This window comes from Hippocampus zosterae, chromosome 13 (genome assembly GCF_025434085.1).
Source record: "Hippocampus zosterae strain Florida chromosome 13, ASM2543408v3, whole genome shotgun sequence".
Taxonomy (NCBI): Eukaryota; Metazoa; Chordata; class Actinopteri; order Syngnathiformes; family Syngnathidae; genus Hippocampus; species Hippocampus zosterae.
The window spans coordinates 15,073,916-15,096,914 of record NC_067463.1 but is presented as its reverse complement, the minus strand read 5'-3'; the positions used below and the strand labels follow the sequence as shown (position 1 = coordinate 15,096,914).

Here is a 22,999-nt window from a genome sequence, read left to right as displayed (position 1 = left end):
TTTCGTAAATGCCCTCACTTTCAGCCTTCGCTTTCAGCCTTCACAGACAGCGAGATTTGTTTCCGTTTACCAGACATGTTTTCAGACCATGTGCTCAGGACCACGCGATGCCTCCGTGAGTTACGGCAGAAAGTACAAGAAAGTACTGAGTCGATCAGTAGCGTTGCAAAGCAACAGAGGGGAATGCCACGCTGTATATTCTGTCCATAATATACCATCATCCCGGAACTCCTCACCCCCAAACTTCTCCACCTCGGTGTGTCCCCTACGATCTGCCAGTGGATCCTCAGCTTCCTGACGGGACGGACACAACAGGTGAGACTGGGAGCAACAACATCATCAATACGCACCACCAGCACTGGAGCCCCACAGGGATGTGTCCTCTCTCCACTGCTCTTCTCTCTCTCCACAAACGATTGCACCTCAACAGATCCAGCTGTCAAACTCATAAAGTTCGCAGACGACACCACGGTCATCGGTCTCATCAAAGACGGCGACGAGTCTTCGTACCGCCAACAAGTGAAGCAGCTGGAGCTCTGGTGCAGCCGACACAACCTCGGGCTGAACACGCTCAAGACTGTAGAGTTGATCGTCGACTTCAGGAAACATTCTTCTCCACAGTTGCCCCTCACACTATCCAACTGCCCTGTGTCAACCGTCGAGACCTTCAAGTTCCTGGGAATCACAGTCTCCCAGGACATGAAGTGGGAAGTCAACACCATCTCCATCCTGAAAAGGGCCCGGCAGCGGATGTACTTCCTGAGGCTGCTGAGGAAGCATGGCCTGCCACAGGAGGTGCTACGACAGTTCTACACGGCAGTCATAGAATCAATCCTGTGTTCTTCCATCACAGTTTGGTTTGGGGCCGCCACAAAAAAGGACAAAATCCGACTTCAACGGCGGAAAAAATCGTTGGCACCGCTCTACCCACTCTTGAGGACTTGCACACTGCAAGAATCAAGACAAGGGCACGGAAAATCCTCCTGGATCCCCCACACCCTGCCCACCACCTTTTCCAGTCACTCCCCTCAGGCAGACGCTACAGATCCATGCGCACCAAATCCAGTAGACATTTAAACAGCTTCTTCCCTCTAGCCATTAACTCCTTAAACAGTCACTGACGTAGTCACTCTTCTTGCACTACAAAATGGTACAACAAAACTACTGGTTACTCTAAAATGGTTCAATGATTTTGTTGTTTACGATGATACTAGTGCAGCGTGTTATACCGGAGACAAATTCCTTGTGTGTTCTACATACTTGGCCAATAAAGATGATTCTGATTCTGATAAGCAAGGTCGCAGCAGCAGTTTGCTTCCCACAGTCCCTTGTAATGAAAACCTTTTCAGTATTTTTGGTGAAAAATCTTGTCGTTATAATGACGTTTACATGATAAGGGTGCTCTTAAGCAAAATCGGCAAATGGAAAATGAATTACGTGAAATCGGGACTTTGAGATGTGAATGTAACAGAGATGAAAATGTTGTAAATGGGGTACGCTGAAACATGGATCAATTGTACTTAAAAAAAACTTGTTTTTCATACATTTGAATATGGTTAAAGCAGTGATTCTTAATCTGCCTTCAATCGAACCACAGGGGTTCGGTGAATCGGTCTCAGGGGTTTAATGGAGCCTCTGCCATGGAGGCAAAGACACACCCAACTCAATATGTCAGTTAGTTATTACACGCCCGCTTGGCCATCGCTGCCTGGTTCATTTTGTGCACGATTAAAAAAAAACGTATACTTTATACGTATACAAATTGTGTTTACTTTCTTCTGTTTTTAATAAATGCACTTTTTAGGTCTTGAATTTGTAAAAAAAAAAAAAATCTTATTTTTATTTTTCACTCATGTAGGGTTCAGTGAATGTGCAAATGAACTGGTTGGGTTCGGTACCTCTCACAAGGTTAAGAACCACTGGATTAAAGCTATATATATGTACACGTATGTATAGATAGATAGATAGATAGATAGATAGATAGATAGATAGATAGATAGATAGATAGATAGATAGATAGATAGATAGATAGATAGATAGATAGATAGATAGATAGATAGATAGATAGATAGATAGATAGATAGATAGATAGATAGATAGATAGTTTTATTTTCTTATGGGTTATTCTATCACTATATAGTGGATTTTCAGTTGCCGTGCTTGTTCTGAAACGATTTCCCCCAGAATCCACCGTATTGCATTCAGCCTTGCTCCTTTTTTATATCGTTCCATGTGCATTATTACCTCGTATTTGTTGCTTGAATCATTTCTTTGTTGATATGTCTTTGATTTGGCCTCTTCCTGGCTCCCCTCCTTGACCCACTCTTCACTCACCCTATGGCCCATAGTTTTTTTTGGAGCCTTATTTATTTTATTTTTTTTTGCTTTCTCTTCATGCTGTAGTTTCCTGTTTCCTTCCTTATACTCCAAATTTTTTACATACTCTCTCTCATACTCACATTTCTCGCCAATTGGGTTCCTTCTCTCCCACCTGAGTCTCATTTGCTTAATTCTACTGTTTAACATTCAGTCCATCAGTTTTAATCTTTGCTGTTGTGCTATGTCTTGGGACTCCACTTGGGCTCTTTTGTTCACTGTAAAAGTTTTTGCGGTGTTGCTAAAGTACTATATGCAGCCCCCCCCCTACCCCCCCCCCCCCCCCCCCACACACACACACACACACACACACGTGATGCAAGACAAAGTGCATCAACACAAAGATGTGCAGCACCTGTGATGGAGAGAACTGGAACACAAAAGTACAAGAGAAAAAGTGGGCGAAAAGAAGGACTTGAATGATGTGGTCTTCCAGTAATGGATTAGTAAGCATTTTGGAACTACCTGACCTCAAAATGATGTGAATCGCTTATTTGTCCTTGTTCGACATATTTTGGTTGACACAACCATTAATTAACAAACAATCACCTATGACCCCTCTTTCATCCATCAATCTTTGTGCCTCTCCTCATATTAGTTGGCATCATTCTCAATTATATTGCTGGCGATTTTGAAGGCCAGACATGTGGCGACTGGTGGATGAATGATTGAGACAAATAACTCCCCTCATGTATACAGGAAGAGGCCAGACGTGCACAAATCTGTGGGGGTGTTTGTTTGTTTTTTCTTTTGTGCTGATATGAAAATGCACTTTTGTTGCAAAGTGAAGTATAAGAAAGCATTTTCTTTCACATCGAAACATAGCAGTAAGTCTGCAGCTGACAGCAGATAATTCATTTTCACTTACAAATGATCCCTTGGAGACTAATTCAAACATTCCCGTGACCTTTACGTGGGCTAACGGCCTTCTAGCTTTGTTGAATAAACATTTGAATGCAAGCAAATTCTTGCTTTGATCATTCTATCTCATGTGCATCATTAGAACAGGGGTCAAGTCATGTAACACCGGTTCAAAAGGACCACAGTTTGGTTTTGACAGTGTCCAAAGTTCTTTGAATTAGCAAGAAGGGAGGGAGAGTGATTTGTTTTTCAGTTTGTGTGGCAGCTAACGGTAACAGCTAACAAAAACCACCACCATGCATAACGCCTCATCAGACATCAGCAAATCTGGCCAGTCTCCAGCTCAATGAGCATCAAGAATTAACTTCACCGTTGGGACTTTGTTTTTTTCTTTGCCTTCTTGTGTTATTGTGTTGCTACAACAGAAGGCCATTGTACAGTTAGCCCACACACAGTTGCGGTCTATTGTCTTCCGTTAGTCACTCAAAAAAACTCATCTATTCGCATTTCTCTGTGTATTTTTGTATTTTTTCCCCCCTCATTGTATTATCATAATATCGCACGTATTTCAGCCTTTTTAACCATCCAACGTGCGTTTTAATTTCTGTGCCACAGACATATGTGAATGGATATGTTCAACTTTGTCACTCAACACTGAGATAAAGAGAATGAGGTGGTCTCTCACTCTCTTCCTGCAGTTTTCCCTTTTCATTTGAATGATGTTCACACTGGTTCAACGTGCATGTGGGAATGATTTTCACTGGCTCCCGCATAACCACAAATTCGAACACATTCACACAGGTTCGAGCCATATGGAAACACAGGGAATGGCAGATAATCATACAGCTGCAGTTGCTGTTTATATCCTGTCAGTTCCGTGGATAGAAAAACATCAGATATATGCAGAGAAAGGAAAAACTAACTTTCCACTGTTTTTGAAGAAAAATCTGCAGTCTGAACTTTTCATTCTCACATCTGACAACAAAAACAAACACAGAACTGCACTAATATAGGATGTAGACCCAACAATGTTAATTTAGATCAGTGAAATCATTCATTGATACACTCCTCTATATGGCACTCTTTGTCAGTAAGATAATTTCTTTGTGACTAATGCATTGTGTGTCACATCAAAAATGATGAATGAATGCTGAATCTTGATGGAGACTTGCAATGAGTGATACCTCATGGCCCACCAGGATCAAGCAACAATCCATTAAAAAGGATACGTAATGATTTCGCAATATGAAACGGCTGCCATATGTCTTGATAAAAGATTTCTGACATTCTTTGGTCAAAATTCACAAAGGGTAAAGCATTACAGTGCGTTTAGAATACACTTGTCATTCTCTGGTTTTGCAGAGAAAAGTGCTGTCGAATGCGATTGCTCAGAATTGCTTTCGTAACCATCACAACCAATGGTGGTACGATGGCATGCAAAAAAGCAGGGGATACAAGTAGCCAACTTTGCAACTCTGCCGCTACACTGTATTTATCACAATTTTGGGATATTTTTCTAAAAACTGATTATTTAAAAAAAAAAGCAATCAATGCTTTTGTGCTTCTATTGGAGACGAACAACCATTTACACTGAAATTCACACAGGCGGGCGATTTCGTTTTTCATGAACCTTCTGTATATGTTTTGGGAATGTGTGTGTGTGTGTGAGAGAGAGAGGGGGGAGAGGGATGTAATATGAATTTGTACTTTGATTTGTGGGGACTTGCAGTCTGATGGCGTTGACTGTGCTTTCATGCCAACCACAGCTTGGGTGAAGACATGTTATTATGTCCCAACCTACTGCCACACTACCATTACATCCGTCTAAAGAGTATAAAGAGCAAGAGAGAAACTGGCATTCCAATGTGGAAAAACATTTTTTTAAAATGGATCTGAGTTAAAATAAATTTGCAGCTGTTGAAGTGATCTTCCATATTTGCAGTCAGAAGACTCTTTTCAATTTACAATGTGATCAAAAACCTTCCGTGAGGTGTTCTTTTTATCACGGGTCTGTCTAAAGTGCTTTTTTTTTTTTTTATACCATAAAAATTTATTTCACCAGATGTTGAAACTGGGGCTGTTTTATGTAATAGTCCTGGGAACAACAATGCTGAAAAAATCCTCAAATATTTTTTATATGGCCAAGTTGAACTCGGAAAATATCGTCGGTCTTAACAGTATGCGAAAGAATCTTAATTCTTTATCTGTGATGTGGCAAAAATTAGTAAAACACCATGTGCTTTGCTAGGCTGTGTTGTTTTACCTCCTCCAATATTATCTGATCATGCATTCTCTATATTCACCTAAAGTTGATCATCACGCCAATCTGGAAAAGCATACGCACACTGCACACACGGATTACATTAAACGACACGAAAGGTTTCCTGTCTGGCCCATGCATGAATATTATACCAAAAAAAAAAAAAAAAAAGGTGATCGGAGAGTGACAGGTAGAGATCAGCTATACTATCCTCACCTCTCCAATGTGTTAGAAGAGCAACGCTTTAGGGCCCCGGGAGACTATAAATAGGAGAGGAAGCCCGAAGGCCTTCCCTTTTGTCCCAAAGCCTGACTTGGGAGTGTTTCGTGAGCAGACCTGCCACGTTATGTAGCTCATTTTATGAAATAAGACCTTTAAAACCGAGATCCCAGGACTCAGATTTTCTATGTGTCTGCACCTTTATAATGTATATAATGTATGCAAGACTTTCTCTCTAGATCATAAAGGAAAAAAAAACACATGAATGGAATACAGTGCACTCCGCTTAATAGAACACCGGTTAATAGAGTAATCCGCTTAATAGAGGAAAAGGCTCTGGAACGGATTTGCCTAATACAATTTCCTATAAAGATACTCCGCTTAGTAGAACAGATCTCCGCTTAATAGAACAGGCCGTAAGCAATGAACATTGTAAACTAGTGGTTTTCGAAGTGTAGCTATCGCGATACTGTACCACTATCGCGAGAAAACGCGGTAGTTCTAGCCGTATACAGTAACAGGTAGCACGCGTCACTCCACACATAGACACACGCACGTCACAATGGCTTCAACTTCATTCAAGAGACGAGGGCTATCACCTGCGGATAAGAAGGACATACTCAGACGATACGATGCATTGTCGGATTCTCAGAAGGTACGCCCGCGGTTTCCAGGACTTCCCTCTTATCCAGCGCATTGAGAGGGAAGTCAACCGCAAAATTACGGACTCCTGTTTCCAGACAAAAGTAACGAATTTTTTCTCGTGATTTGAGATGTTTGACTGAAGTTGATTAAAGTTGTTGTTTTGTTGTTTGATTAAAGATATGGACGTCCACAGTCGAAATATCTCTTCTAACTTGTCAGCAGGGGTTTTTCTGCGTGCATAACTTGGTCGTCGACGTGGTGTCTCCGGTTAATAGAAACTCCGCTTAGTAGAACAGAAGCGCTTCGGCCCAATGGTGTTCTATTAAGCGGAGTGCACTGTACTACGTTGGCAATTTGTACTCCGGTAACGTAATGATACATTTAGCTCATGTACTTTGTACATCCTCTGTCTGATGTGATCACCTATTTTTACTCTGTGTCCTTTTCCTGCAGAAACATTGCAGACAATTCATGTCAGACGGCACTGAGTGAAATGAATGTGACGGAGACAATTGAATCAATGTGTTGCGCGACTGGATGTGCTTTGTGGCTAATACAATATTCAGTGGCCCCACTTCTTCTGACCACAAACTAACCATCCGGCGGAAACCATGGCAACAGATTTGACAGACCCCCCCCCGCCCCTTCCCCACTCACCTATATCACTTCCTGTTTGAGGAAGCGCGCACGTCATTTGTTCCTTCCTGTATGATGATTTTTTCTCTTCACATAATTTGATTGCACAGTGACTGTTCCACTTTAATTCCACATCGTTATAAAGCAAAAAGACGAACTGTGTTTTCCTCTGTGCTCACACATCAAGGCGAATGTAAACTGAGCTGTTTTAAAGAATCTAGAGGGTAGACTTTCTATAATTGTATTCCATCTGAAGGAATATGTGTGGTTTTGTAAGATTGTTTGGACTGCTGGAACCTTTTTTGTCGCAAAGTACATTCGGAAGATTATCTGCATATACAGTATTCACAACATAGAAACGAAACTTTTCCATTCTTCTGGATTTATTTTTCAAAAGTCAAATATTTAGTCTTTCCCACTGGCCTTTTAGGTGTTTGTGAAGTGAAGGGGTGGGCCGGGGGTCAGACGTTTCTCCCTCAAGCTTTAAAAATGCTTGTAAAAATGGAAGGAGGAAGAGAAGAATGGTCAACGCGGGACTTTACGAGGGAGGCCAGCTACAGGCGGGATTCTGGCTCAAGTACTGGAAATATAAGCTTTCTTTCCATTTTACTGCCGCAACCACAAGCCCTAAATGGCAAGCTAACACTTCATTAAGAAAGAACTCATTTGAATCTTATGTAACAGCACATCTCTCTGGGGGTCTAAGTTTTGCAACAACGTGCTCAATCAGAATTTTACTGGCTGAATGTGTACAATGGTTCATATGAATACATCTAATGAGATGGTTTGCTCAGTTTTTCTTTCTTCATTGCAGTGGATACGACACTCACACACAAAATCTCGGCCTGCCTCCTTGTTGTGGTTGAGGCCGTGAACGCTTCACAGCAAAAGTGCATGTCGCCCCCCTGTGGTCGAAAAGCAAAACTTCAAGGACATTGAATGTGTTACAACACAAGGAACTTTCATTTTTCTGTACCACATTGCATCTTTACACTTTATTTGTCTGTTTAATGGAATCAGTTAAACCCTCAGTAAAAAGTAATTATGACGCGCACATACACTTTTAAGGCTGTCAAAAATGTTGCATTGTCGTTATTGTAAGAAAGGATCTAATTATTTATTTTTTGAATAAGATATTTCAATTCAGTATCTTACATTACTACTGCATAATGAGGGATGTACTTTAAACGCATTTTAAATTGACCAAATGTGGTGTGTTGCATAATAAATGCTTACTAATAGCCGAAGACAAAAACAAAACACTATGAATCATGGTTCGGTTCGTTCTCAAATTGTACAAAGATTCTTGTTGTTTATGGTTGGAAAATTACATCTAGGTGATGGAGTACCAAATTAACTAAATTATACTTGGATACAGAGACATTTTCCATTCGTGTTTGGGAATCACTATTAAAAATCTGGGGTGGGGAAAACATTAAAATTGAGTTAGTCATCTCAGCCAGAAAAGTGATGCAAATTTTTCCATAGATCCCCTAATCCTTTAATACATGCATTAATTGAAAGGTTTGAGTTCAGCTTCATATGCACAGGAACAACTTGATACTTTCCATTTGCTGTCACAATTCAGGCTTGGGGGAACACTGCAAACATTTCAGTGGCCTAGGCTGTAGAACACACAAAGAAAAGAAGTGATGAGGTGGACCTCACATCAGATTAATTTTATCGATCTGTTTCGTACAGTCTTATCCCATGTAGGATTTTGAGTGTGCTGGAGCCTATCCCAGCCGTTTTGGGGAAAAGGGTTAGGGTTTCTCCTAGATTGGTCGCCAGGCACTCACAGGGCAAGCATTTAGAAGAAAAAAAAACATTCACACTCACAATCAGATCACACACGCATGCAGGTAAGGTTAATGGGCTCAAAAATAGTGCTGCACTTCTGGAGCAAGGGTTGGGCGGGGGGGGGGGGGGGGGGCAGCACCTTGCACAAGGTTGTCTCGACTGTAGTTATCTAATTGCAAATTTTTTTTGTACCTCAGCAGGGGCTCAAATCGTTCACCTTCAGTGATGAGCTACTGCCGCCTCATATGATGTCATGTCTCACCTTTAACATTGACTTTGGCCAGTGCCTCACTGGAGCCAATGTGGTTGGTTGCCACACACTTGTATATTCCGCTGTCGCTACTTTTAACATGAGAGATGACAAGCTGTCCATCATTGGTGCTGTGACTTCCAGCAGGCAGGTTGCCTCTGCCCACCCGGCTCCAGTGGAACTGAATGGGATGGGAGCCATGGGCCAGACAGCGCAGAGTAAGAGCATCACCGGGTTGGAGCTTCACCTGCTCAGGCAAAGAGGTGGCATAAGGAGGGCCTACGGCAAAAGGAAAAAGAAGAGATAAGAGACGAGAATAATCATCAACCACTATATAAACATAATCAGATTTTGGGGGGAATAGATGATACAGAAGAGTCACTATTTTCATCTACTGAACAGATATTATTTCTACCCCTTAAGCCCTTTGTGCGCCTGACCTCGTAACAGAACAAGCTTTAATCTGGTGCAGCCATCTCAACTCTTGACTTTTTGTTTTTTGTTTTGGCATGCTTGGTTCACTCACTCTCCACCTCCATCTGCGTGTATGCCTCGCTGAAGCCGTGTATGTTGGTGGCATTACAGATGTATTGGCCGGAGTCCTGTCGCCCCACACTGGTCAGTGTCAGGGCACCGCCGGCTACAGTATGTTTCCATGGCAACGGGGCTCTAAGCTTGGACCATGTGATGACAGGAGGAGGAGAACCTGAAAGCAGTAGAGAAAATTTGATCCACAAAATACTATTGTACACTATTTTATGTTGTTTTAATCGGTTGTGTGTATGTCTGTGTGTGTGTGTGTGTGTGTGTGTGTGTGTGTGTGTGTGTGCGTGCGTGCGTGCGTGCGTGTGTGCATGCGTGTGTGTGTGTATAAAGTGACAAAACTAATGGAGTTGAACTGTATAATAACTATGTCTTCTTACCAGTAGCTTGACACCTCATAGTGACAGTATGACCCTCCACAACTGTCATTTCCTTATGACTCACTGATGCCATGGGTGCACCAGGAACCCCTCCAAAGATGACCTCCACTTTGACCTCTGTCACACCCACGATGTTTTCAGCTTGGCAAATGTACACTCCTGCATCCTCTGGACGCACTATACGCCACTTAAAAAGAGGAGAAGGTGGTATTATTTCAAAATACGGACCCTTAAATAAAAGCAGAGTTCGGGTATTACTTGTATGGTGTTGACACCATCTATCTCCTCAGAAAGCAGCTGCAGAGAGGAGCCCTGGCGTCTCCAGCTCATCTTAGGCCGTGGCCTGCCTGTTGCCCGACACTGCACTGATACCCGGTCGCCAATTTTGACCCTCAGGGGCCCAGTTGGTGACAGGCGCACTTTGGGAGGATCTGAAGGGAAGTACACCCGTACGAGGTCATGATGAAAGCAAAATGTCAGAGTGGGAACCTTCATAGTTACACGTCGTCTGGGGTACAATTTGGAGATACACATTTTCAAGAAAACTAAGCATCTAAACCCCCAGCCATAGTTTGTGCCAAACCAAGAAAAAGAAATGGGTGGCATCTCCCATTAAAAAAGGTACCAAATAAATCATGCAAGTGATTCTCTATTCTTGCAACCGCTGATGGGACAAGCCGAAAAGCACAATAAATGTCACATGAGGCTTTTGCCAAAATCTTCAGGCTTCTGCTAAAACAAGATAGGCCTACCAGAGCCATTTCCCACTTATGAGCATGTGGACACTTGTGGAAACACACGTTTTCAGTTCATTTTACTGGCCCTCTTGAAAACATTGGAATTTTTTTTTAGAAAACTTTGTCAAGTTATTGGTTGGGAAACATTTTTGAGATGGTATCTTTATCTTGGTCTGTTATGACCAAAACATGGCTTTTAAACAGCAGTCACCCTTTTTAACTCTTTAAATGCTTCTTAAGATCTAGCTTTTTTGTTGGTGTGTAAGCAGTAGAGCAGCTCACATTTGATGTTGATCTGAGCTGAAGCAACGGTGGAGCCTGCCGAGCTGGATGCCACACATTGGTACTCGCCCTGGTTATTAGGTCGAGCATTAGCAATCGTCAGCACCACACCATTGGGGCCAATCTTAACATTGTCTAGTGGAGGGAAAAATAGAATTCTGTGAATATATTAAGCACAACATAAGCATACAAGCTGACACTCCATACCTGCTAAGGCTTGATTATTGGCTCTCCTCCACTGCAGCTGGGTGGCATGAGCACCGCTCCCCACTTGGCACCTGAGGCTGACCGACTCCCCTTCCCGCACGGTAGTAGTCTGGGGCTCCACTGAGACCACAGGACTTTGACCAGTGGCTACTCAGAGAGAGAAAGCATTCATTCCGTGCATGCAGACACACACACACACACACACACACACACACACACACGCACACACGCGCGCGCGCGCGCACGCACACACACACGGGAGAACACGTATGTGCCATATGCAACTCTGTGAACCTTTAAACAGGCTGGAGTAAAATGCAGTGTAAACCAACAGCAGCCCAAAACAAACAGACTGAGTAAATACACACTCTCAACAGAAGTGACTCTGATGACTGAGCAAAAACAAGAAGAGTGTTTAAATTTGTTTCCTAATTAGGTACAGTTAACTATAATGTTATTTTTATTGTCGGTTGAAGGTGCTGACAATATTAAGAGACGTAGTTAACTTTGGCCTTGTTAATCCCGTGAGTGTGCCACCAACAATGGAGTTTTTTGTTTGTTTGTTTGTTTGTTTTAATCGAAATAAGGTATCCCAATTATGAGAGCTGTGTGTTTAAATAAAAATCAAACAAAATATCCTGCTGCCGTTTTTTTCCAATTATTATTTTATGTGATTAATGAATTATTATTAATCAACTGTCTATTTGAAATGCTGAGACAATCATTTTCTCGTAAAACACAATTTAAGATAAACACACAAAAACACCTTCTCGTGTGTCAAAGACAATGAATAGAAATAATCCCACAATAATCCCACATTACCTGAACATAGCAGAGAGAAGAGGAGCAGAGCACAGGACAATGAGTCCATGATGTGGAGAGAAAAGAGTTCAATCACTTTCTGTGCTGTCTGGCCGTCTTTTTCTATTCCAGTCGCGGTCAACCTTTCACCCCTCACTTTGCACTCAACCTCCTCCCTATTCCTATTTCGAGGTCTCTAAAAGTGCTGGCGTCGAACTAAAACCTCTCCAGTCACAATTTGGAAAATTTCATATTTTTTCAAAAATCTATACTGTTGGTCAGTCCACGTGTGTGTATTACTTTTACAAATTATTCACCAAATTGTGTTGAAAAATGCAATGTTAATGGTTGAACAAGCCTAAAAAGTCACATTTTGGACGTACAAGCTTTCAGCCCACCATTAGCAAAATTCAGTTTTAAATAAAGTGGGGATTTTTTTTAAGCTACATGGCCCTGTGTGAAAAGTATTTGTCCCTCCTGTTAAATCATTAATTAAGAGAGGATAATCAATCTTTTTGAAAAGCTCAGTTCATTTTCACTGACCACAACCAAGCTCTAAGACCACCTTGACATGTTCTGTCAAGAAACCTTTTAAATGTCTGTCTGACAAAATAAAGCAATCCGAAAAAAAAAAATCTCAAAAAGCACCCAAAAAAATCCAACAGTGTTATCCATTGCTGAACCATTTTTTTTATATGCTGTATCTTCACCTAGCTTAAACTTCACGTTACGCTTATTAAACAGTGTGTTATCCTTATGAAAAACTTTATGAGCTGGCGTCATTTAAAAGTGTGCATTGGGTTGACGATTTTATTCTAATGATTAAAATATTATTATTATTAAAATATAATCATTACTAATTAACTGTGACGTAACCATTATTTGTCACTAATTAACTTGAGTTGTAACTTGACCCTTGCGTTGATATTGTTTAATTTTTGACGAAGAGGGAAATGTATCTTGTTAGGTAAAGGCTGTGTAGCTATTTATGTCATTGTTATGAACCATGATAATAAATGATAAGATTTAAGGCAAGTCTTGGAGAAACGTTTTTTGTAATGTCATGGGTTGGATACTGCTATCTAGCGTCAAGAGTCAGCAACTACACAATGACGTTCGGGCGTGAGATGTTGTGGGAGTTGTAGTTTATCTAGAATCAGGACTTCCTGCTTTTAACAGGGAAATCACCTTAAGACGCTGGAGACGTCGCACTCCATTGCTCTTTCCTGACTTGACAACTAATCTTCACACTTAAAAGAAGTGAAGACTTTCATACAGGTAGGTCAATGTCGTTGATGTGATAAATTTGTGGAGCAGCACCGATTTAACTTATTTTGCGCAAACAAGTTTTGACGAATAATCGCAGCTGCTTGTGAGTTGAGACCGGCTGATCGTGTTTGCATTAAAAACGACAGCGAACACCCTTTTCAGCTTGCTCATTTTTGTAAGTTTGTTTTCGACTCACTCTGCCTTTATACAAACAAAAAAATTGTTATGGAAAACTGTTTTAAGTAAATGTTGATCATGGGGTCGTTGGCATTAGTTGAACTAGCTGAAAAAAATCGCAAACGTGTATATATAATATTGTTTGTTTCATCCAAGATGCACGTGTCAATGTCGAACACATGCTTTTTCTTTGATGGTAAAAACTTGAAACGTTTTTTAATTAATCTAGAATCAGTTTAGTTTTACTTGGAATATTAGGTCTACCTGTAATAATCCAAATAAAATTGACCCAATTAAATATATATTTTAAACGCATTTCCTGTGTTTACTACCACATTGAAAAAGGCTCAAGTTCAACATTCGCACATTTACTCTACATCGTTTATATCTTTTGTACTGTGCTGTGTACGTATTATGAATCTTAAACTACAAACGTAGTAGTGTCATGCACTGCTGTGGAATTTGAAACCAGACTTCATGATGACTCGCTCTGAATGAACTCAGCAATTCCATGTCTGGCTTCATCGAGTCATAACACCCCTATTTAAAGTGAATAGCAGCACTGTGTCTTGACCAGCATATTGTGGCTCATGAATAACGAGCTTTCTCAGCATTTAAACAGACCCTATTGTGCTTCTTATTTGACACATGGTCAACAACACGATGCTACTGATGGATTTAAATATTATCTGAACAAAGTAACCAAAGTGGAGTTTTCTGCACACACTGGTCCCGACATTAGGTACATCTCCATCATGTGATGACATTAAATACAAAAAAAACCCTACACTATCGTAATTTTTCTGTACTTTCAGTGTATAGTGTAGACCTGCTGTGTATCATACTGATAGCTGTTTGTAATATTTTGGTTTGCAAGTTCATCTCAGTCAACAATAAAAATGTTAAGTTAGCATACAGTTGAATTAAAACCTCTCTGATTGTATCAAAATCGAGCATTTTATATCCTACCAGTATCTCCTGGGGTTAAAAAAGTAAAACATACAAAGCCATTTCAATGTGGTGACCTCAAACTTTTGAACAGGATTGTTACCTCTAATTGCGGGTTTTTCTTATACTTTTTTTCTCTTCCCGTCAGATGGCCACCACGGATCATGGGCCAGTCCGGCCACTGACAGCAGTGGCATGGACATCCAACATTTCCACCTGCCCTAAAGACTTCACCTTGGTATAGGCAGAGAAATAGATTACGCATTTTTATTGCATGTGCTTGAGTTTTTATTCCTCCATAGACCTTTAAAACTGAATAGTTCCTTAGATTTTCAGTTATTCTTTTCATTCATTATCAACACAGATGCAGTTCATGCTGAAAAATGTTACTCTTATCAGGGAAATAATACATTATAACACTTGAAAATAATCAAATGGTAAACAAAACATTGATTGAATGAACTGTTCCAAGGGCCAAAACAGAGAAGACATTAAGTTGTACTCTGAATTGTCCCTAATTAAAAATTAAACACTGATTTGCAAATTGCATTGATATACCAATACGCTGATCAGCCATGCTCATATGAATAAGAAATACCTTTAATACAAAAATTATAGATAGATTTTGGGGAGAAAACTAAACCTTTCATTTCAAGTCTGCAAATTATAAAAGCATGTTCTCTGCAATTGACTGGTTACCAGTTTGTGGGGTGCACTCCACCTCTCACCTAAGTCAGAATATTTTTGGAGTTTCTCAGAAAGGCAGAAATCAGTGAGCGCATTGAGTGATTTGGACTGTGAACTTGCAAAAGATGGTCTCGTTAAAACTAAACAAACAAAAATAAACCTCTATAAACCATTTTCGAAGGATTTAGCATCCCACCAAGAGCGTGCTAGATGCAACGAGTTGGTAAAGCACAGGGCATCACCGCACATTGTAACAAAGACACTTTTCACCATGACACCTGACCTGGCTAATCACAATCGTGTTCACTTATGCCGAGTAGGCTGTGATTAAAATGAGCGTCGGGATAACTTTAGCTTGCCGGTTTGCTCAGGACTTTGGTATGTGGTTGCGGTAATAAGGCACAAACACGTCACACCTTTCTCTTTTGATCCTGTTCTTCATGTGCCCCCAATGAGTTTTCTCCTCATGTTTATCGAAGACTCGGCTGAAATTGTGAATGGGAACAGTTGTCTGCCTATATTTAACAGTCCCTGTTTCGATCTGCAGATCAACATCACTGAGAATGGAGCAAACGCAAACTTCACACGCAGCTTCCCACCGAGATACAGTTATTACCTTTGTTACAGTAAGGTAACTGAGAAACGTGTCCACTATTTCAGTAATCTCCTTTGGGATTTGCATCACCACAATACATCAGAGATCTCTCTCTCTCTCTCTCTCTCTCTCTCTCTCTCTCTTTAGGCCATTTCAGGTGGTATGGTTGTGTCAGACATACAGCTCATCACTGACAAGGACGCCATTCCTCATGGCTACTGCTTAATTGCGGAGTACCTGGAACCAAGTGAGCATATAAACATACATTTATGCATGGAAATTGATGTGGAAAGCAATCAGATAACTCATACGTAGGCTTTTCTAAAATGTTCTATGGTCGGTTGTGTATTTAAAAGCCATGGTGAATCTCGTCGTATAAAATACCACTTCAAAAACGATATGACAACTTGTATCAATGTCCTATAAATGAGGACGTGAAGTAGCTTGACTTAAAAACCACATTCACCAGACTATTCAGGGAATATTCCAATGAGCCTTAAAAGCATAAATGCAGGGCTCCACACTACATTTTATCTGTGCAAGTAGGAAGCTTATCGGCACAAATTAATCACTAATTGACTTGCTTAGTAAATATTCATCTTTTCACCTGATGTATGGGCAAAAGTGTGGAGCAGAAGATTGTCAGCAGCAGCAGCAACAACAACAAATCAATGTAATAAATAATAAATAAATTAGCAAAATGTATTGGTCACATATGCGCGAGTAGATGAAAAATGGATTGGATAAACTTTATTGTCAAATGTACTGTATGTGTAACATACAGCACAAATGAATGTCCGCGCCGCTATCGAAAGAAAAGTTAACCAAAAAATGACAAAATACAAAACAACAAACAGCGAATCAAAGTGTCCTTTTCACCAGTGGATTAAAGAGGCAAGAGGTCTGCTACAAGCTAAGCTTAAAGCAACAAGAAGCGGTAGCATCCATTCACTAAAAAGAGAGCTGTACTTCCCAAAATTTAAGGCGCAAAATGTCACCGTTTAGGGGCAGTCTGGAGCCCTGTAAGTGAATTAGTGACACATGTACAATCACAGAAAATCCAACGGACTACAGAGGCATGCTAACTTCTGGTCGCATAGCGATTGCTTCAAACTCTTCAAAATATACTTGCAGTCTGCTGAAATTGCGTCAAGTTACCACAAAATGTCGTGTTGTCTTATTAAATTGTTCCAGTTTTCGCGGCGTTGGCCAAGCGATCAAATCTCCATCTCTCATTAAAGGAGCCATTTGCTTTTTACAGTACTGTACGTGCAGTTCTGTGTGAACAGGCAACTTATTTTGACATGCGCAACGTTGGTGATACAACGCAAAAACAACCACAAAATAAGACTAGAAAGCCTTTATTGTTACATTCCGCAGTGCAGAAGCAACAAAATTGGGCTTATGAAAACAAATTACAACCAAGAATAACATAATAATCCTGACAAGCATGTAGTACTAACTGCAGAATGAGGCTAAATGTCACAGGGCTTTGTGATGGTGTGGCCGACTTCATCGCCTCGCTACAAAGAATAAAAATGAGTCATAATACAAGCTTTGAAAAATTGACGGGGGAAGGGTGGGATGGCGCTTCTCTGATGTACAGAAGGGAGATCATGGCACTGTGGATCCACCCGAGATGTAATAAAGGCGTGAGTTGCTGTTTTTAAATCTTCTTGTGCCCACAAGGTGCTACAACCGAATCACCAGTATATTGTGGTCCACCATACCAAATGCTTCAGGAGGACCAGGAGGACAAGACACACAAAGTCCCCAAAGTCCCCAGAGTCGCTTGCCATAAAGGAATAGCATCAACAACCATTCACAAGGCAGACACTGCGCTATGCAGCATTTTAAAACCAGATTGAAAAAAAGGTCAGGACATGAAGCTCACCCAAAAATGACTTTGCCTGATTGTGATCAACTTTAACAGTAGCAGCCCCAATTGCCATTTCTCTACACGTATTTCCCACGTAAATCCCGCAACTTGTTCGCAACTTGTTCGTCTTTGCAGTACTCCTGCCTAGCTGTGCGAGTTGTCTCAGTGAACCAGGGTTCAGGTTTAGTTTTGGGCTGACCCTTATGGTTTGGCAAGAGGAGTCAAACCGGGAGCTGAGCTCCTCTGCGTTGACAGAAGTTAAGCCAAAGGGAAAGAACAGCTGGTCAAAAGCAGCAGAGAACAGACCAGCAGTGAACAAGTTAAAAGTATGACAGCTTCAAGCATGAGCAGCAAATTTAAGTGCAGCGCAGGAGAAACCCATTTTAACGAGTGGACAAACAGACCAACAAACAACTATGGAAAAAGCACTCATGATTTGCCTGGTCTCCGAGTCAAATACTGTACAGTAGTTGCATAACATAAAAAAAGAGAAAATCTCATTATGATGCATTTCACTAAGCCCTTCAACCATAAGTTTCAATTATAAACACATTAAATTATTCACCATTATACTGACAAGGAGAGATGTTTTTTAAATTGCTGCTCTTGGATCTCACACACACATACACCCAGAAATATATATTCTGTATTTTGTGCAAGTTAATGTTCTGCTATCTGAACGTATCAAATGAATATGATAAATAACACAGAAAACAAAGAAGCCAGTTTGTATTTTGCTACTCGGCATTGTGCACACATCCTTCAGGACCATTTTTTTCTTCAGTTGATTAATTGTGTTAATACTTGGTGTATTTCTGTCTGCAGAGGCCACCGTTTGGAAGAAGAAGCACATATGTGTGCGCGTCGTCCCGGTCGGGAGTGTGGACACAGCCGTCTTGGATATCAAACTGACAACCAAAAGCAAAATGATGTTACAGCACTACACTTATGTCGGGTAGGCGCCGTACTATCCACTACATTCATCTGCGCTATTACTTCATCCAGCTCTTCCTCTGCACTTTTAAGTATTGTTCAGTATATGTTGTTTACAGAGACATCCACGGCTACGTGTTGTGGTGCAGAAAGGGTCATTTTACCAGCTGCACGCCGCAAGCCAAGCCCCGCAGCGTCAGTCTGGACATCCGCAGACTCTCACTGGAGCTGCCATCTACTCCCCAACCTCTAAAACCCAGGTACAGTTTTGTTGTCTGGAAGACATGTGTGCAGAGGAGTTCACAAGTTCCTTTGTTTCGTTTCTGTCCAGATGGATGCCTGTGGGCATCCATGTCTGGTCACCAAGCGATGAGTACAACTGTGTTTTAGCTAATATATTATTTCTATCATCAAAGTATGATGTAAGGTGCATCGTGTGTGGTAGAATATGGGTAAAATACACTTGGAGACTCAACAGTCTAAAGTTTTGAATGAAATAATAAATGCATGCACCTTGTTAATAGTTTACAAATGTGTCAATTAATAGTATGCTCCGCTGACATCGGTGATGACATAGTTTGGATGTTTCATTCTGTAAATCTCACCAAATTTAAATGAATTTTCATTAGACCCTCACACGTTTTCTTTCATGCGTTTGGGAGATTTGAAGTTTTAGTCTTGGTGGGGAAATGTGTTTCTGCAGCAACCCTCCTCAAGTCCCTCAAGGTAAACTCAGCCACAGGCGCCACTCCCTCCACGGAACGGCGTCCAAACCGGTTGACGGCAGCATCCAGGGAATCACAGGTGACCACACTGTCACTGTCAATTTGTGTTTTCATTGGTTTGCTACAATATGCTCTTTGTTTCAATTATCTGCAGCGCTAGATGGAGTGCCCTTCAGCCTTCACCCAAAGTTTAATATCAAGCCAAATGCTACGGTATTTCACAATTTATATTTTTTTCAAAGTGAACAAATCTGCTCCCAGCCAAAAGGTTTTGTTTGTGCAATATCTCACACGACAAAGGTCTTCCAGAATCATGTTAAGTTGTCCCCGTGTCTCTCAGAATCCTCAACTGAACTACCAGCTCAACAACATCCGTATAAAATCCCTCCAGGACATAGAAAATGAGGTAACATCACCTGACTATTTCCTTTAATTCTGATTACATTACCCTTCCACATGTACTGTCAGTGTAATGACTTTGTATTCATTTTTCAGTATAACTACACCTTTTCAGTGGAGGAGTTTGCTGCCAAGAGGACCAGACCACTAGTGTCAAGATCCTCATCAGCTCAGTGAGCTTTGTTCTTTTCCATGGCAACATCTGACCTCCTGCCTTTGTGTAACGCGGTACAAATGAAGGGACATCACATCTCTGCGCAGCTTTAGAACATGAAGCATCTGAAGGAAGGGTGTGATTTAAAAGTCACGCATTAAGCATCTTTTTAAAATGTTAATCATGGCATTTTCAAACATTCCGGTGAACTCTTCCATTTGAAGAAATATATTATTTGCGGGAATAACAGAGTGAACAATGTTGTGAATATATGAATATTTAGCTGATTTGCTGTATGGGATAAATCATCGGCAGTGCTAGTCCATCGTGATTGCTTTTATATGCTTCATTTACGGTGCAAATTTCGAGAATGCCCCAATACTGTCTGCTGTTGGCCACCTCACAGTGTACATTGCTGATTTGCTCAAAATACACACATGGGCCACATTTGGATTTTCTTGGTCAATGCATGTCTCTGCATGTATCCATCTTAAATGTCTGATACAGCATTTTATTTTGAGATCAGCAATATTTCCTTCAGTCCAATCAAAAACAGAGGAAAGACCTATTTTGGGGCCAGGTATGCTTATATATTAAAGTCACATGTATAATGAATCTACCTACTTTTTGCTAGCATAAGATCCAGATATTTATCTACAGGATGTGATTGTGCAATGTATAAATGTTTTTTTATGCCCTCAAAAGTAACTGGATAATGCTTGAGGAAATAAAAAAAGAATAATGAAGACGACTGAAATTTTATTTTTTTGTACTACTGTAAGAGCATTATTTGTGGATATTACCAAATGGAAAAAAACTGTTAACGTTATCTTACAAAACATCACCCAAGGAAGTCCAAACCTCTACAGTACAATATAGTACTTAACAATTTTTATAGATACGAAAACTTTAAATAAATAACATTGTACTCGCTAATGATACTTGCGCAGAAGACCCTACCTGTCTGTGTATGTACAGTATGTGAAATACAGCTACTCTGAAATTAGTAGGAAAAAAAACGGATTGAAAACAAGCCCCTCTGCAAAGCAGTACTGTATTGGTTGAAATAGCCTTGCAAAGTCCATACTTAAGTAAAAAGTGTGTCAATCTAGCTTGGGCCGCACATTAAGCTGAAACAATCAGAAGCGATGGTGAATGCATGTGTGTTGAATCAAAAATGTGTTATGTTTATTTAAGGTAGTGAGGCTTAGCATATTTCCCCCCACACTATATTGGGTTGGCATGAACACTCATTAGGGTTTCCAAACTATGATCAACGGCCTCATCAGAGTGTGGCCAAGGCCCCCCTATAATTTACTGCGGTCAGCCCAGCGTCCACTCACAAATTGAAAATCAAGTCGGCCGCCACAACGATTGTTAATACTCTGCGTTATGGTAATGTGCTGCCAGCAACTGCGGTCTGGACAGCCTCTACTTGCAAAATTGTGAAGTGAAGCCAGCCAAGCAATTGTTAATACAGTACTGTGCCGCCAGTGAGCTGTGTTAGACACCTTGAAGATAAAAGCTGTCCAACTAATGCATACACGTCAGTGGTTTGGATTTAAAATAATGTTATAAAATCACTTCTCAGCGGTCAGGCAACTATTAGTTCACCCAGGTAGAATACAAGCTGTCTCAGAATAGCACCAAGGAGCGTTCTGAAGTTGAGATTGAAAAAAAAGTTAATGTTGACGCTCCATGAATTACTAAAATTTCACCCAATTAAAAAAATAAAAGGTAAAACATTAAAAAGCAATTTTCATTATCCAAGAACCAGACCACGTCTAAGGAACACTAGGCTACGACTGGTATCCAGTCATAATACTTTCATTAAGATCTGAAAGCCTCTGAAATCTGACCTTTTGACTTCTACGCCTGAATTCAAAAACCATTTAAAATTCAGTTTTCATTATCCTGGAACCAGACCAAGTCTAGGGAACACTAGGCCACCCCAGTTATCCAACCAAAGTACTTTCATTAGGATCTGATGTCATATTTCAAAAACAAAGGCCTCTGAAATCTGATATTTTGACCTCTATACTTCGATTTTGAAAAATCATTCAAAGAATTTTCATTATCCCGCAACCAGACCAGAACTAGGGAACACTAGGCATCCCCCCGGTATCCAACCACAGTACCTTTCATTAAAATGAGATGTACTGTAACTTTAAATATAAAAGGCCGATAAAATCTTACATTTTGACCTTTGCACCTGAGTTTTTAAAAAAATCATTTGAAATTCAGTTTTCGTTATCTCGCAACCAGATCGGGTATCGGGCACCTTTGGCGACATAGCCATGCAGCCATACTACATTCATTATGATTAAATGCAATATTAAGATCTGATGTTGCATTTCAAAATAAAAGGCTTCTGAAATCTGACATTTTAACCTTTACACCTGAATTTGAAAAAAAAAAATCATGAAAATTTCTTTTTTTTTTTTTGTTATCCCACAACCAGACCAAGTCTAAGGAACACGGGGGCACGCCAAATATCCAACCATAATGCTTTCATTAGCATCTAATGTTGCGTTTCAAAAAATAAGGCCTGTCAAATTTTTACCTTTATGTTATATTGTAAAAAAAAATAATAAATCATTGAAGTTGGATGGCTTTTATTTTGAGGTGGCCAACGCTGTTCGCTGGCCGCAGGTTACTGTGATGCACAGCATTAACAATCGCTATGGCGACTGGCTTGACTTCAACTTTGCGAGTAGAGGCTGGCCTGACCACAGTCAACAAAAGCAACTCTTCTGCCTGTTCCTGGACCAACAGGTGAATGACTGTGTGGCCTTAATGAAATTGATGGCTAGCCTGGATAGTAGCATCTTCTGGAGAAATGTATGTTTTGTTTGTGTATTTCCATTAAGTTACAAACATGACATAACACCTGAAAGCTTTTAAATTCATGTTTATTGGTAGTCGAGTTTCGTTTGTCCGAATAGAAATGATGACAGCTATAATTGAGAATTGCTATGGAGCGGCGTGAAATATTATTATTACCAGTATTTTGATGTCAGAATACAGTAACTGATGTTGGATCTGTTTTGTAGTAGAGATCTCCCCGTCAAGAGCAGAGCAGCCGAAGCAGCCACAATTTCCCTTGAACTTATCAATAACTTTTTTAAACAATAAATGTAAAAGTTATGCCTTATATATTCATGACACAATAAAACATAAATGTGAAATTCAAATGTTAACTGTAATGTTATTAGTCTGTGCACAATGGATCATCA

General features: G+C 40.5%; 2 protein-coding genes across 2 annotated transcripts; one reads left to right on the top strand and one right to left on the bottom strand.

The window, feature by feature from the left end:
- Positions 1 to 7,932: 7,932 nt before the first annotated feature.
- LOC127613776 (basement membrane-specific heparan sulfate proteoglycan core protein-like) lies at positions 7,933 to 12,166 on the bottom strand. The gene is made up of 8 exons (XM_052085021.1): positions 12,019 to 12,166; positions 11,197 to 11,343; positions 10,990 to 11,124; positions 10,229 to 10,401; positions 9,971 to 10,157; positions 9,574 to 9,753; positions 9,060 to 9,326; positions 7,933 to 8,622 (listed from the first exon to the last, which is right to left on the bottom strand). Exons 1-8 carry the CDS (start codon positions 12,065 to 12,067, stop codon positions 8,618 to 8,620), a joined length of 1,143 nt encoding a protein of 380 aa, XP_051940981.1. The 5' UTR covers positions 12,068 to 12,166; the 3' UTR covers positions 7,933 to 8,617.
- A 986-nt stretch (positions 12,167 to 13,152) lies between these two features.
- On the top strand, positions 13,153 to 20,514 carry mvb12a (multivesicular body subunit 12A). Its single transcript, XM_052085060.1, has 10 exons — positions 13,153 to 13,275; positions 14,540 to 14,629; positions 15,626 to 15,709; positions 15,821 to 15,920; positions 18,378 to 18,507; positions 18,605 to 18,745; positions 19,189 to 19,289; positions 19,365 to 19,423; positions 19,551 to 19,616; positions 19,706 to 20,514. Exons 2-10 carry the CDS (start codon positions 14,540 to 14,542, stop codon positions 19,784 to 19,786), a joined length of 852 nt encoding a protein of 283 aa, XP_051941020.1. The 5' UTR covers positions 13,153 to 13,275; the 3' UTR covers positions 19,787 to 20,514.
- Positions 20,515 to 22,999: the final 2,485 nt, after the last annotated feature.

Coding starts and splice junctions, on each gene's coding strand:
- LOC127613776 (XM_052085021.1), bottom strand. CDS start 12,067: ATGGACTCATTGTCCTGTGCTCTGCTCCTCTTCTCTCTGCTATGTTCA. Junction 11,344..12,018: donor CTTCTCTCTGCTATGTTCAG/GTAATGTGGGAT, acceptor CTCTCTGAGTAG/CCACTGGTCAAAGTCCTGTG. Junction 11,125..11,196: donor CAATAATCAAGCCTTAGCAG/GTATGGAGTGTC, acceptor TCCCTCCACTAG/ACAATGTTAAGATTGGCCCC.
- mvb12a (XM_052085060.1), top strand. CDS start 14,540: ATGGCCACCACGGATCATGGGCCAGTCCGGCCACTGACAGCAGTGGCA. Junction 15,921..18,377: donor TGCGGAGTACCTGGAACCAA/GTGAGCATATAA, acceptor TTCTGTCTGCAG/AGGCCACCGTTTGGAAGAAG. Junction 18,508..18,604: donor CAGCACTACACTTATGTCGG/GTAGGCGCCGTA, acceptor TGTTGTTTACAG/AGACATCCACGGCTACGTGT.